This window comes from Zootermopsis nevadensis, unplaced genomic scaffold (assembly GCF_977971745.1).
Source record: "Zootermopsis nevadensis isolate Lab colony 2312 unplaced genomic scaffold, Znev_1.0 Znev_ptg000017l, whole genome shotgun sequence".
NCBI lineage: Eukaryota > Metazoa > Arthropoda > Insecta > Blattodea > Termopsidae > Zootermopsis > Zootermopsis nevadensis.
Genome location: NW_028259149.1, coordinates 6632381 through 6646927, shown reverse-complemented (window position 1 = coordinate 6646927; position 14547 = coordinate 6632381). Strand labels below are relative to the sequence as shown.

At 38.5% G+C, this 14547-nt stretch overlaps 1 protein-coding gene across 3 annotated transcripts in view; it reads left to right on the top strand.

The window, feature by feature from the left end:
* Positions 1 to 14547, top strand: part of LOC110834473 (glutamate receptor ionotropic, NMDA 2B) — an 80829-nt gene that overhangs the window by 5741 nt on the left and 60541 nt on the right. For all 3 annotated transcript variants that reach the window (XM_087350252.1, XM_087350253.1, XM_087350251.1), the window contains exon 2: positions 1640 to 2086. In XM_087350252.1, the coding sequence (XP_087206378.1) occupies positions 1789 to 2086 (298 nt within the window). In that variant the 5' untranslated portion in view covers positions 1640 to 1788. The remainder of the gene's footprint in view (positions 1 to 1639; positions 2087 to 14547) is intronic.

Here is a 14547-nt window from a genome sequence, read left to right as displayed (position 1 = left end):
ACAACTGCATGTTTAATTTTGCCTTCAAGGTAAGAGACCTCTCCAATTCAAACATTCCACACAGAACCGCTGCAAAGCTTAAAATTTAGTCGCAACCTCCTTTTTGAGCGTTCATTTTTATTCTTAATACGAAAAAGAAAACGCTTAAAGCAATTCTTGTGGGTTCAAAGTCCCTTGAGTCAATAATATTATAATGTATTAATTTATTTTGAAGCAAATAAACACATTAAAGTTCCATTTGCATTCTGGAGTTACCAAAACGTTTACATTCCATTTCGTGTTTTATTATCGATACCCCTAACAACTGCGAAGATAATACAGCGTTAAGCTTTAAAGAGCCTTGCTGACAACTTGTAGGTTAACATCTGTAATGGTTATAACATAGCCAGAGTAGTACGTTAAATAAGACTATGACCGTTTGCTTCCGAACACTTTCCAATTCATTATTCACTAATATTTCCATTACTCTACGCTACATAATCTGAACTAATCAAACATCCGTAAAATAAAATAAAAATAAATAAATAAAATAGCATGTATTATTCTTTTTGAGAAAGTAACACCTTATTGGCCCGTCTGTCTGTCTATCCGTCGCGGTTCTTTTTTTCCCCAAAAATTCCCATTGCTTCACAACAAAAAGACCTCGGCTGGCATTAGTGAAACAACGACCTAAGGTTAGGTTAAAAGACAGTGTTTTACAAAACGTTTCTTAAACCATTTATGCACTCGAGTCGTACGTCGTCACTCGTATTGTGAGTGTTACGGCCTCGTACGAAATCCTGGTATCCTAGTAATTAAGATACTCTATACAGCGCCCTCCTGTCGTAAACGAAGTATAAAATATGATGCATTTGATTACTATATAATTATTTTATAAAGGCACTTCATCAAATTCCTGGTCATTTCACAGAACGTAAAGATTGATCAAGGCTTTATTTTATTTCGTTAAAAGTAATATCTTATATTATACAGTGCAACACTGAGTGTTATATACTTAAGTTAATTACTGGCTCGTTCAAGTTCCATACGAAACAAATTACATGCTCTATAAGGAATAAAAAACGCCACTGAACAAAAATATGTCGTTTATTAAGTTCACTGTTATTCAACATAAATATTATGATAAATGCTGTAACGCAAATGCTTATTATGTAGTAAATAATTATCAGGGGAGCAAAATATTTTCACCTCCACAATGAGTAGGGTATTGTATTTTGCCTATAAAACACACACACACACATACATATATATATAAGGAAAATACGTAACGGGGTTGCTAAGGTATTAATAATTATGAAGGAGAAACACATTATCTGAGAAGAACCGAATGCAGTTAGTTAGAAAATGGTTAGTTTTATGGAAAACAATTGATCACAAAACTAAAACCAATCCTTATATTCACACCCTATTTCATTTATATTATCCTTTCAGCCACGCCTATTATTCCCAAGCGGTTTGTTCCCTTGAGTCTCCCCGACCAAAATCGTGTACGTAATGCTTCCTCCATGCGTACTACAGACCTCACAAACCTCAAACTCAGTGATTTAATCTCCCGAAACACAAAGTGAAGAGTGTAGGTTATTAAGATCCTCATTTTGTTTCTTAGGTACCCCTAACATGCCCTTTTTAATAATTCCAGAATTTTTGATAAATAATGTATTGTAAATAATGTGAACAGGCAACAGGAATACACTGTACTTGAATAAAAGTCTCAAGAATCATGGCTAAGTCGTGATATAAGGAAATTTAAACGGCTCAGGAACTGAATGAAAGTGTCACGTGATAACGATGGTGAAAGTTCGGATTGTTTTGGTGCTGTTGGCACTATTGGTGTCAGTGAACACAGCAGCTCCCAAAAGCAGAATTGGCAGTGGCATGCGTAAATCTGGAATGCTACAAAGGTATTTAAAACGCGTAACGTTCGGAATTTTGTTACCCCATTCTACGTTCCGGCAGCGAAAATACAACAGCACAGTGCTGGCAACTTTGGCGACATACCACAAAGCAAGACCGCAGTACACACTCGCCAGGAAGTACAACGTAACCTACAGCGTGGCCATGGTTGGACGCAAACCAAGTCCTACACGTAAGTGTTACATGAACATACATATAACACAATTACGATTAAGACTATAATGCAATTAATATTCTCCATATCAAATGATGGTTAGAATAAAAGTTACAGATGTGAATAAGATATACTAATATTGTGTACGATAAGCTGCTTTTGAGAAAACAGACGAAATTCTATGACCTAACGTAAACCACGGCTCCAACATATGACAATGCCAGATACGAGACTTTATTGAATTCCTTTCACTAGTCCCACAGAAAAAGAAATGCAGATCGCCAACTGGCACACACGACCTCCCACAATGCGTTTACTGTAGTAACGCACCTCCTGCAAGGTACAGAGAAATATGAAATCGAGGATCTATTCAGTGAATCACATTTGAATTATATTAAGGTTTTTAAAATTCATTTTCGAAGACACTACGACTGAAAAGCAAGTATTAAACTCCTGATGCAAAACACAGTAGACCCTTTCCGCTTATTAAATTTATTAAAATGCAATAAGCCAACAAAAATTTATAACTCACATCGTACATTTAACTAAATAATTCTTGCAATTCTTGATTCTCTTAAGCACACTGTGCACCTATTACCTGACAAGCAGATCACTTTAATTTGCGTTAAGAAAGCAGACACCCGTATCTAGGCAACCATCGGAACCTAGCCTCGTGCAGTGCGGGAGGCATAGTTCACTTCATTACCCGAAGTAATCTCATTGCTTGCCCTATTGTCCGCTTGTGTGCGTGTGTGCCTCAGGGGAGGCTGTTTTAATACACACACTGTGTTCTACTTTTGCTGTGATCATCTCCTGCCAAGCTGCTCTCCCGTCAGAGCACCGAGTTGCTATTCCAACACATCACACGTAAATAATACATGCGTTATCTGACGCTCACATTCCAATCGGTAGCAAAAGGGCCGAAGAGTCGAAACTCTGTTAGTGACGATTAACACTGTTGTTAGAATTTTCTACACAGGATTTCGGATAGACGAAAATTATCCCTTTATGCATTACTTTTAACACAAATTTTGAAACAAGTTACTACTTTAATATGTATTTTATTGAAACATTTCTTTAACAAAATTACACAGCCGCAGACCACTAAATACGGATTAATACTTTAGTCTATTACCATTGTGGAAATGTTAATGTAGTAAAACAATTCAACAGATGAGCTCTTGTTGATTATTATCTTCGTTTATTATTTTAATAGAAATATTAGACTCTGCAATAATTTAACGTCCAGCTAGTAATTCCTCTACAAACACTGACCACTAAGTACGTGAAACTATATCTAAACCAAATCCAAGTCTAACGTTGTGATGAAAATGTTAATCCAGGAATAAATTCAATAGGTGTCTGACACGACGTCCGTTTCAATTATAATTCAGCCATTCTACTAGAAAGACTGAACGGTAAAGACTTCTTCATCAGGATAATCAAATTCGTACTTTAATAATTCGGCTTCGGATGAGATTTAACGGACTAAATAAACCTAAGTTACCAGCAAACATAATCAATATGAAGATGGCTGTTTTCTGGGTTGTTGCGTCGTGTAGTCTGGTAACAGCTAGCCGACGTTTCAGAAGCGATTGATGCCTCCGTGATCAGGGAGACGGCGCAACAGCCCACAAGACAGAATACATCACAAAAACGCAGTTCCAGAGCTTTAATTTTTAAAACACCGGCAGAAACTGACTCCCGGATAGTCTTCGAATCAATGCTCTGTAACCAAAGCAGTCTGTGGAGCTCATCAGCGCCTCCGTAAACAAACAGCCATCACACTCGGATACCACGACCCTCTTTCACCTTCCACGCTTCGCTTGCTTATTTGCTGAGTTTAATGACGACATTAAAGTTGCTCTCTGTTTAAAGGACGTCCACTTAACACAGCTCAATGGTCTGGCCTTTCAAAGCAAATGCTGAGATTTCTTTTTTGATGAGGGCTAACCAGACGTACGTAACAGGCATTCATAAACTTTGTACTTGAGTAAAAGAGTGCATCGCGTCAGATAATATAGTTTCTTTCTATGTGAATTAAAACATAGGATACAGGAGGATGAATTGTCAGGGCATGTAGCATGCAAGAGAACGATGACAAATGCAGGTTTGTACAAAATGTTGTAAGGTAAAAATGACTGGGAGAGGACAATTGTGAGATTTAGGAGAAGATTAGAGTACAACATTAAAATTTATCTAAAATAAACGGGGAAGATGCTGAGTGAATTCATCCGGCATAGAACAGAGGCCAGGGAATGCCTCTTAAGAACACGGTAATGAAAGATCGGGTTTCATGAAAGGAAGGAAATTCCTTTGCCAGCTGGAAAATTATTAATTTATTAACAAGGGCAATGATCCACGTAAATAGTTATTGTGCTTCTGTTTCAAACATTTAAAAGATCAGAATTTTTCTGTGTCCTTTTGTCACTACTCTTCATAAGTAAATTGTTCGACATTGTCCATTTTCAAAGGTATATTTTTATAAACACAGCGTTTCGGGAGTTGGCTCTACTCCCGCCTTCTGACCACTGGTAGAAATTATGCCACAATTTGAAAGGTCTCGGGTTCGATCCCGATCGCAGTCACTCATAATATAGGAGAAAGTGTCAGCATGACAACCAGACACCTGAAGACGGGAATAGAGCAAGTTCCCAAAACGTCGTGCATATCAAATACGCCTCCGACAATGGACAATATCCAACAGTGTTCCTATAATGAATCGACCATTGTTACAAGCCTTCAGGAAATATTTTGTCACTTTATTACCGTTTATCAGGAGGAGAGGATGAAAGAATAGAAATAATACCAACGAATGGGATAAAGAAGAAAAGAACACGAACGAAAGAGAAACATGAAATGAAGAATGAAAAACGAACTAAAGTGTGAGCAAGGGGGCTATCTTGATGCGAATTCAAATTCGTCAATTTCAAACACTGCCGATATTTGGAAACAAAGCCCCTCAAACCTCAGCAGCAACCGTCTATTACAATAATAGCAAGGAACAGATAAAACACTTTCGAATATTTATGGACCAATTTAGACTCGCTGCTAGCTGGAGACGCAGCTGCAACCCGACCAATTACTACCTGTCCGATACACGACCAATACGCAATGCCACAGTGTCACAAACAGAACGCAAGAAAATGGGGGTCTCTGACTGAACTGCTGTTACGAAATCTTTATCCATGCACTATGCATCGAATTCATAAAGAATGAAACGCCTTAAAATTTTGTGGTGTAAAAGAAACGAAGGTTAAAACACTAAATATCACTCTTCATGAGAAGCAGAAGAAACGTTAGGCGTGTATGTATTAATAGTATCGTATTTCAATCAGTTCTTCACTGTCAATAAATGAAAATTGTTGTGCTCAAGTGATGTATCCCGATTTTAACTTGATCCTTCTTAACAACTACTAATTCCCGATGCACTTATCTCATTTTGACTGTTTTATTTAATATTTTTTGTATTACCACAGAATTATCTGCACAATTTCCGTTTCTTCACCTCAGCGTGATAATCTGATAATTTAGAATAACCGCGCAGTAGAATTTAAGCTTTTCAAGTCTGCGATTCTGAATATTGCCAGCCTCAACAACCGTATAATTGTTAAAATTTTGCGGTTGAGTTTTCCTTACTAGTGTGTGTTTTATACTTCCCCAGAAGTGGTGAAGTCTATTTAGTTTTTATATTAGTATCACTGTCCCCTCATAGCCTTCAGTACAAGATAAGCAAATAAAATTTCATGCTTGTTCAAACGTTTCTTTTTATATAGAAAAATATTTTGCTAGTCTCTTCCCGTAAATGCGCTTATTTTATTCTCTAAAGTGGAGATTTGTTACAATTTACAAATTCTTATTTTCAGTTTAAAAACAAAAAACTTATTTATTTTCGAATCGCAGTTCCCCTGCAGACACAGTTGAATAGAATGAGATGACAAAAAAACTCTGAATTGCTTCATAAATAAAGGAAATTTTCAAATTCGGTAGCCATGATTTTCGTCTGTGCTCTACCTGAATACAAAGTAGGCCTATAGAAGCCAAGAGTCACCGTGACTCGTTGCAAAGTCATGACAAATGCAGTAATTTCCATACGTAAAACAGATCATCTTGTTGGCTGTCACATTAGGCTGAAACATCGCGTTTGAAGGGAATCCATAGAGAACGCAGATTTCGTACAGATAAATGGATTGGAACTAACTAGCTCGTCGTTCAAGCTCAAAAATTCCTCCCCGACAAATAGCTGACTGTCAGCCACGATCAGTATACCTTGCAGATACGAGGTATGATTCCTAAATTATTTAAAACTCGGCTATGGATTGAACGCACTGACTTTCGAATAAAGCGGCCACCCAAAACTGTAAGTTAATACGATCTAAGTTATAACAGTAAATTTACAGATCAACATTTCTGCAGAATTTCTAGTGGTATAAACTTCTAATACATAAAACATGGTGGACATTACGGAAAATATCGGACCCCACCTGGTTCGTAATATTCAATATACAAGAACAATTTCGCACAAACTTTCTTTTCGTTCGGAGTATGTAATGAAAGTCGCCAAATATTAATATTACCGAATTTAATTTCCCTGCGTACTGTACCGAAAGGTATGTCTCTTTTTATCTTCTAACGATTAAAGAATTTAAATTTGCATCATCATACAAAATACTAGGGCCATAACATAGACCTTTTCACTCTGTGAGCTTATATTTTAAGTTCCTTGTACCTCTTGTTAGTACTTCCGGTCATTAAATCCACAATCGAAAGTCTTCCTTAAAAAGTTAATAGTTACTTGCCCGTTCAAAACAATTCCCTGGCTTAACGTACTCCTAAGATTCATTACCGTGTCCACAAACTCCTACCTGATCAAATTCAATTCAATCAACACACACACCCCATTTATCTTGGATAATTGTAATATTATCCTTCCATGCAATTTACAGTTATTGAAGCTCTGACGTCACAACTTGCACTCTATAAACTTCTTTGAGAATTAATTAAACACTTCCTTCCTTTTCAAATGTAATGACTCGCCGAGGAGAGAGACGGGCGGACGCTATCAATTTCTCACCAGGTTAAAACTTCATCTCAAAATCACAAATGTCGCTACTGCCAACTTCACAACAGCAAAGTCGGTTTTCACCATCGCGAGATATTCTATTCAAGAGTATTTAACAGTTACAAGAAAATTTACTGGCGGCCAGAATAAAGATGGCAGTCTTGTGGGTTAGTACGTCGTGTAGTCTCGCAGTTCACCGACGTTTCAGAGGTGGTTACTGCCTCCATCATCAGGGACTCATCGCCCTGATAATGAAGGCAGTAAGGACCTCTGAAACGTTGGTAAACATCTACCAGGCTACACAGCGCAACAACCCAGAAGACAACCATCTTCAGACTCACCGCCGTGAAAACCTTAAATCCTATGACATTGCATCGAGCTATGGATCGAGCGGAATTTGAACTCGCGACCCAAAATTCGCGTGCACCTACTAATGCAACACAACAATAAAAACGGTAGCAAGTTAGAGGTGAGACATTCCACCACTGAATTCCCATCGCTCCGTGATCCTCTCTCACGTGGGTCAGACATGATGTGATCGAGACCAGGTTTCATTTTCCGGGCCAGTTCCACGGTTTCCACCCCGTCGAGACAATTTTCAAACAACGGCATCCAACTGTGAAACGTTGGAACATGTCCGATGCATGGAGCACTATTACGCGCGTGTGTTAATTGTTAAACTGTGTTCAAAACCCAGCCCCGCGCGAATGCACAGACCTTCAACTTTCACCACACCACCAGGAAACAACATTTACACTTCAGTTACAAAATTTACGGACAAAAACAATTTGGAATACAGCAGGAAAACAAAGGCCTGACAATTGTTATAAAATCCAGCTACTAGATCACCCCGTTCAGTCTCAATCCAAAATGGAATCTCACGTCAGTTCTAAAACCAATTCTATATATTCACGTCTACATTTTCCACTCACTGTTGCCTGTATCATGGCACGTCACAATTAAATGCAATACGTCGGAATTTCATCTGCGCGTTTTACAGCAGGTAGAGTTATTATGAATTGCCTGTCGTAAAAGTTTGCACATTCACAGTTTTGCATTCGGTCAGCAGATCATCCTGTATAAGTCCGGCTCGGCACTTCACTTCTACTTAATTCTTTAGAATTCCTCTGCATTTCGTCGTTCTTTAAAGATGTGGCATGATCACGCACTTCCCGAACTTTTTATATACGTCACTCGTAATAAATGTTGAAAAATGTGGACATTGAAAGGTAATATTAAAATGGATCTCAGAGTTACAGATTGTTAAGACGGAGGTATGACAGGACAGAGTCCATTGACAAGTTCTTGCGAATATAGTAATACAGCTTGGTGTTTCACAAGAAAGAAATTATAGGATTTGAGACTTTCGTGGCGAGTACAATCAATAAACTCTTCTCGGGAAATCAGCGGCGTCAACTGGTTACCGTAGTAAACCGACGTTTCGGGAACAAACTTTGTCCCCATCTTCAGGGTTCTGATGTGACTGGATCCTCGAAAGTCGCCTTCTTGAGTTAGGTGAATTAATTACGTCAATGCATAAGGATTCAGTACGACCTTTTGTCATCATTACAACTTCTATTTGAGTTAAATTAAAAACAACCAAAGAACGTAGAGATATGAACATAAATAAAGTAAACGTACATTTAGAAGACGGAGATGCTCTTGGGGTAAATATTTAATTTCAGGGAAGTCTGAATTAAATTATATGTAAGCAGGCCCTCAATTATTTTATTTATTTGCGATTTATATTCCGAATCTATGAAAATATCATTATACAGCGTTGAATAACAGAGTAAACAATGAACAAAGAACTGGATAGGATGTGAAACGAAGTGGTTGTGACCTAATTTAAGATACTACCCTGGAATTTGCCTGGAGAAACAGAGTAAAACCACAATCATGTCGGGCAGTTTTTGGAGTGAGATTTGAACTTGGGGCTTCTTTAATACAACGCGAGATTTCTAGACATCCGGCCGTAATGTTCTGTAACAAGTTCATAATAACCAGTCCGTTTTTATTATAAGAATGTCATATTCAGTTATTCCTACGAGACAAGTTGCATACGATGACAGAATATGAAAATGAGCAGGAAAGTACATATCAGGATAAATTCGAACTGCACAAAAAAGGAGATGAGTTGTTTGCCTCTGAGAGTAAACAATTTTAAACCAGACGATACAAATCGTTTCACTGTAACAGTTTCTGGTCGTGGAATCAACAACACATAAGTTTAGAAGAAAGGATACCCCCGAGAGGAATCTCACGGAAATTTATGAACAAGTAAAAGACCGCCCTTTTATATGCAAAACGTGATGACAGCTAATGTTGAAATATTACCCCCATTAGCTTTCAACCTCAAGTCCACTTTTCATACAGCGTAAGTAAATTTAATTGGAGGAAGTAGTTAGTCTACTTATATTAAAGCAATGAACGTGTTTTAACGCGTTTTATCGTGAAGAATGCCATTTCAATGCACAATACAAGACAAATTACCCTTGAGTTAAACAATAAGAAGCGTGCGAATATGCGAACCCAAGAACTGTAAGAAGACTCATAATCAGTACCACCTTACTGACTCCATAAAGCAAACTCAGTTCGTTCAAAACAGTCGGTCACGCTACATACAGATTCAGAACAAGGGCTGGTGCATTGTCTCGTGAATTTTCGCTACCTCAAACCCAATGTTCCTTCAAATGTTCTTTTAGATCTTTACGATCTTCAGTCACGTTTCCACTTCTATCGTTCTCCGTTTCTCGAATTCTCTTAAAAACCCAAACAGGGGTTTAAATTAACAGTAAACAGTTCTTTTTTGCTTTGTTTTACGCGGTATCTTCTTTGTTGAAAACATCTGATGCGATCGTAAAGGATAATAGCCACACAGAAACAGACATCGATATAGACACATCGATTATGGCTGATATAAATCGCGATGCACCTTCTTAAAAGTGCCCTTGTCTAATTTTTTAACTTATTTATCCACTGCACATGGCAAGTCCAGTTCTATCTCGATTTGAACTTCTGGCTAACAACATGTATCGGACTTGGAAGACTGAGGTATTATGTTCTTCCGAAAGGATGGTACTGCCTACAGGACCACACGACGTTAAAACCCACAACACCAAGATCAACATCATCACCGCTGTGAGAACCTCAAATCCAGTGCCCTGTTTACAAAGGTCTTATGGGCGAACTGCAAGGCTACAAACAAAATAATCCAATCAGAATTGAACAAATGTTTGATGAATTACCGGAAGCACAAGTTACATTAAATTCGTGGATACGTGATCGGACGACTGAATGAAAGAGTGGGTTAAATAACTGAGTACCAGAAAGTCTCATCAAATCGGTGGAAGGATATGAACATACGAATACGCAAACTGTCGCTCAGCTGATCATGCGACCGAAAGGTTAATTACAGTTTTTGCCAGACACCTCCACTGGACCCTATTCTGAGTAAAGTCAATCCAGTCTCCACTTCCAGCCCTATTTCTATAAGGACCATTGCTATTCTATTTTCTTCACCACAAATCCCCATCGGCCCCAGCGGCTACTCAGTCTAAATGAAATACTTTCCATCTCTGTTCACAAATAGGACACTTCGAGAATTACTTCCTTCTGGGATAGTTTCTGCCTCGTCCGGCCTACTCCTGTCTACTTCACCCTCTTTCGCACGCGACTTTCTCATCACCCTGATGATGGAAGCAGTAAGCACCTCTAAAACATCAGTCAATTTCTGCGAACGTCCAAAAACATAGCCATCTTCAGTCTCGCTGTCTCGAGAACCTGAAATCTCAGCAGTCCCAAAGTTGATATTTGTATTTAAAGCCGTCAGAAATACAGCTGTGAAACCTCCATAAAACTGAAGCCAGTGTCATAATAAGAGGCTTAAACATTGTCCTCTGTCTGTTTTGAAATTACTGCTGAAGTTATCTTGCATCTAAAACCATCAAAATTTCACTTTGGCATATAACTTAATATCATTATATTCCCTGACTTAAACTTTAATTTTCGTTATAAATTACGTGCTCTCTGATGTAATGGGATGAAATAAGCAAGCAGACACTTCGCATGAAGTTCGCATATCCCACTGCTGGCAATGGATAGAACAAACACTCAGAACATATGACACCAAGCTTATGCATATTCGACTGCACGCTTAGTTTACCCACAGTCATGAGACGTAGGTAACGTTTATCTGCTGGCGTATCGGATGTGGACGAGAATCCAGCGACCTATGAATTACGTCACCTGAGGGAATTTCTGTAGCCGTAACTGCGCGGTTGGTTATATTCTTGCCTCATTTAATGCGTAGCTCTCAGATCCCAAGGACGAAACGTTGTTGTGTTATACGCAAAATTAAAGCTGGCCTACAGTGAGTGAAGGATCATATAAAACTTATTCAGAAATGAACATTCTGGGTTGTTGTGCCGTGTGGTCTAGTAGAAGTTTACTGACGTTTCAGAGGTCCTTGCTGCCTGCATGATCAGGACGTCGGAAACGTCTGCCAGACTACACGACGGAACAACCCAGAAGACAGCCATCTTCATACTCGCCGTCGTCTGAAACTGAAATCTTGTTTAGTTCAGAACTGGAACGAAAAAAATTCAGTTATTTTAGAAAGTTTGCCTGACTTCTTCTTCTGCTTCTTTCTTCGTTGTCCACACACGTGGGTCGACATTTTCACAGAGGTCTCCAAATATATCTGCCCATTCTTGCATTTCATCTACCTCTGCTCTGCACATTTTCCTTAACTTCGTCTATCCATCGCAAGGTGCACATGGTCTGCCCCTGGGTATTCTTCAGCTCATTGTCATTTTCAATATTATTTTTGGTGTTCCGTGCTCATCTATTCTTTTTAACATGTCCAAACCATCTCAACCTACTTCTCTAGATTTTTGTTCTGTATTTCCTGCATCCTGAGCTCCACCCTAATGTATGTGTTCCCGTTTCCATCTCTCCTCGTTTCTCCCACTATTGCCCTCAGGAAATTAATCCCAACTGCTTGTACGTTACTTATCTTTCTCAGAACATGTCCATGTCTCTGCTCCATGTAACAGTGCCTTTTTAAATTCAAAGTTAACATTGTAATTTTACGTTTCCTAAACTATATACGTATTCCACAAAAAACTTATAGCTAAAAGACAAGATTCTGAAGCCCAAAGGCTTTTCATTTACCTCGTTTTGGGTATTTTGCAATTTTTCTCCACCACACTTCCATATTAGACTGCCTAATTCCTAAAACAATGTGTACCACATACGTATCCCGACTGAGAACTCTACACTACATATGTTTACATTATAAACAACCCAGAAGACAGCCATCTTAAGAAATTTCCCGCTTTTATGGCAATCGAACGTTAATATTCACAACAGTCCATAGCGGATCCCATTATGAGTCAGATTAATGATTCTGCAATCCTATACCCTACTGCCTAAAAAATAATCACTCGGTGTTATGACTAGGGACAGCCAAGCTTTCATTTCCGATGTGGACAAAGACCCTTCCTGCCTTCTCCGCGTTCAGGCCGATTTCGGGGCCAACCTAGACCCTGTCCAATAAGTGCATAGGGCTATTTCCTAGGGGAATAAAGTGGTCAGAGCGTGAAGCTCACGACTCACCTCCATCTAACACACAAGTTAAGAATGCGTAGAGCTCCTCCATACGCGTACACGGCGTCTGAACCAAGAACAGCCCTGCCTTATTTTTAAAGTGGTTATAATATCTGATGTATTATTTTTTCCCTTGTTTTAATTCCCCTCGAAGAACAATTTTAACATGTAAAAACGTTATGTAAAGCGGTGATTTAAATAAAATGTTTCTGTAAATTCTACTTTTCAGCACCTAGACCTTCCCATTGCCCATCTCTTCCACGATCGCATGCATCAAACTGGGGCTTTTCACGATTTATTTCCCAGTATAGATGTTTAAAGTTAACGCAGCGAGTCTGAAGCGATCCTCAACCCAATACATCCTAATCAAATTACGATCGATGTTTACTTTCGTTAACTGGACCATTGTGAGTGGGAAGTTTGGGGTATGAAGCCGCTTAAGGAGTTCCAAACACAAATTCACTTGCACACTACTAAAAATTAGACCCCGCGAAACCATCTAAATATTCAACGACGTAGCCAGGATAACATTTTAAAACGTAATTAATTCCTGCTTTATTCAACGCCGCCTTCAACAGCCTGTTATTTATTTATAGTTTATTTAAGGACGCTTTCTCAGTAGCTCAGACTATTCAGCGTCGAATGAGACGATAATAGTGAATCATTAAATGGACAGGATGAGGAAGGAAGTGGCCGTGGCCTACTTTAAGGTACTACCCCAGCATTTTACTGGAAGCACTGAGAAAAATCACGAAAAACTTCAGTCGGGATATCCGGTCTCTGGGCCGATATTTGGACCCGGAACCACCCAAATACGAAGCAGGAGTGAACAGCCTGTTACGTGACGTCATTTCTCAATATAGTTTATAAATGAACTGAAAATAAAGTAGGAGATTCTTCTGGTCTGAAGGAAATGGCGAAAATCACAAAAACCTCTGCAATGATAATATCTTCTACTGCATGATGATGTGTACGTTGATTTAAACAATAAATCAAATTACACACTTTCTGTAATAATGCTATAAGACCATAAGAAACTTATCTACGTAGGTCTTGGAGCTTTCATGGAGGCGGAACGCAATGAAGTCTTCTTGAGTATCAGCCGAGTGACAACGAACGTGTTTCCACCACGGATTTATAACTAGCTCGATCCCTGTCGATGGAGGCAGAAACATTCTCCGAAACAATGAACACTCATTCCATGACATGGCTGAATGATTAGCCTAGCAGGCATAATGAATTCAATAACTGCAGATCTTATAAGAGAATAATCATTATTCTGATTTAAACACTTTTTTTCAGAAAGTCAGAAATTGTACCTTCATCCACAAAGAAAGAAAAATTCCCCCTCAAAATGCACACACTTAAAAATTTGCACAACAGTATTTTCTGCATGTCCTGTCTTTCGGCAGAAAACTTATAACCCGTCGTCCTTTCTGGAACACATCTGACCATCATCTCTTCTGTTTATTAAAAAAAAGAGTATAACTCAAAAATACACAGTTATCACATGGGTTCTCTTTGCTCTCACTAGATGACTAAATTAGAGAGTTCCCAACTAAATGAAACTAATAAAAATAATTAATTTTCGTCAGTATGCTTCAAATCACATGATGTCAACCTTCCTTGCAAATGCATTTAAATATTCCCTCCAGTTATATTTCCAACACTGTTATTAATTTCATCTGTTTAAATAGTAATACACATTAGGGGCATCTGGTGGTAAAGTTTCAAATGAAAGACAAATTAAAGTTTAATTTTCCACATAAGAGCATTCATTATTAATTAAAGCAGACGAGTTTTTGTA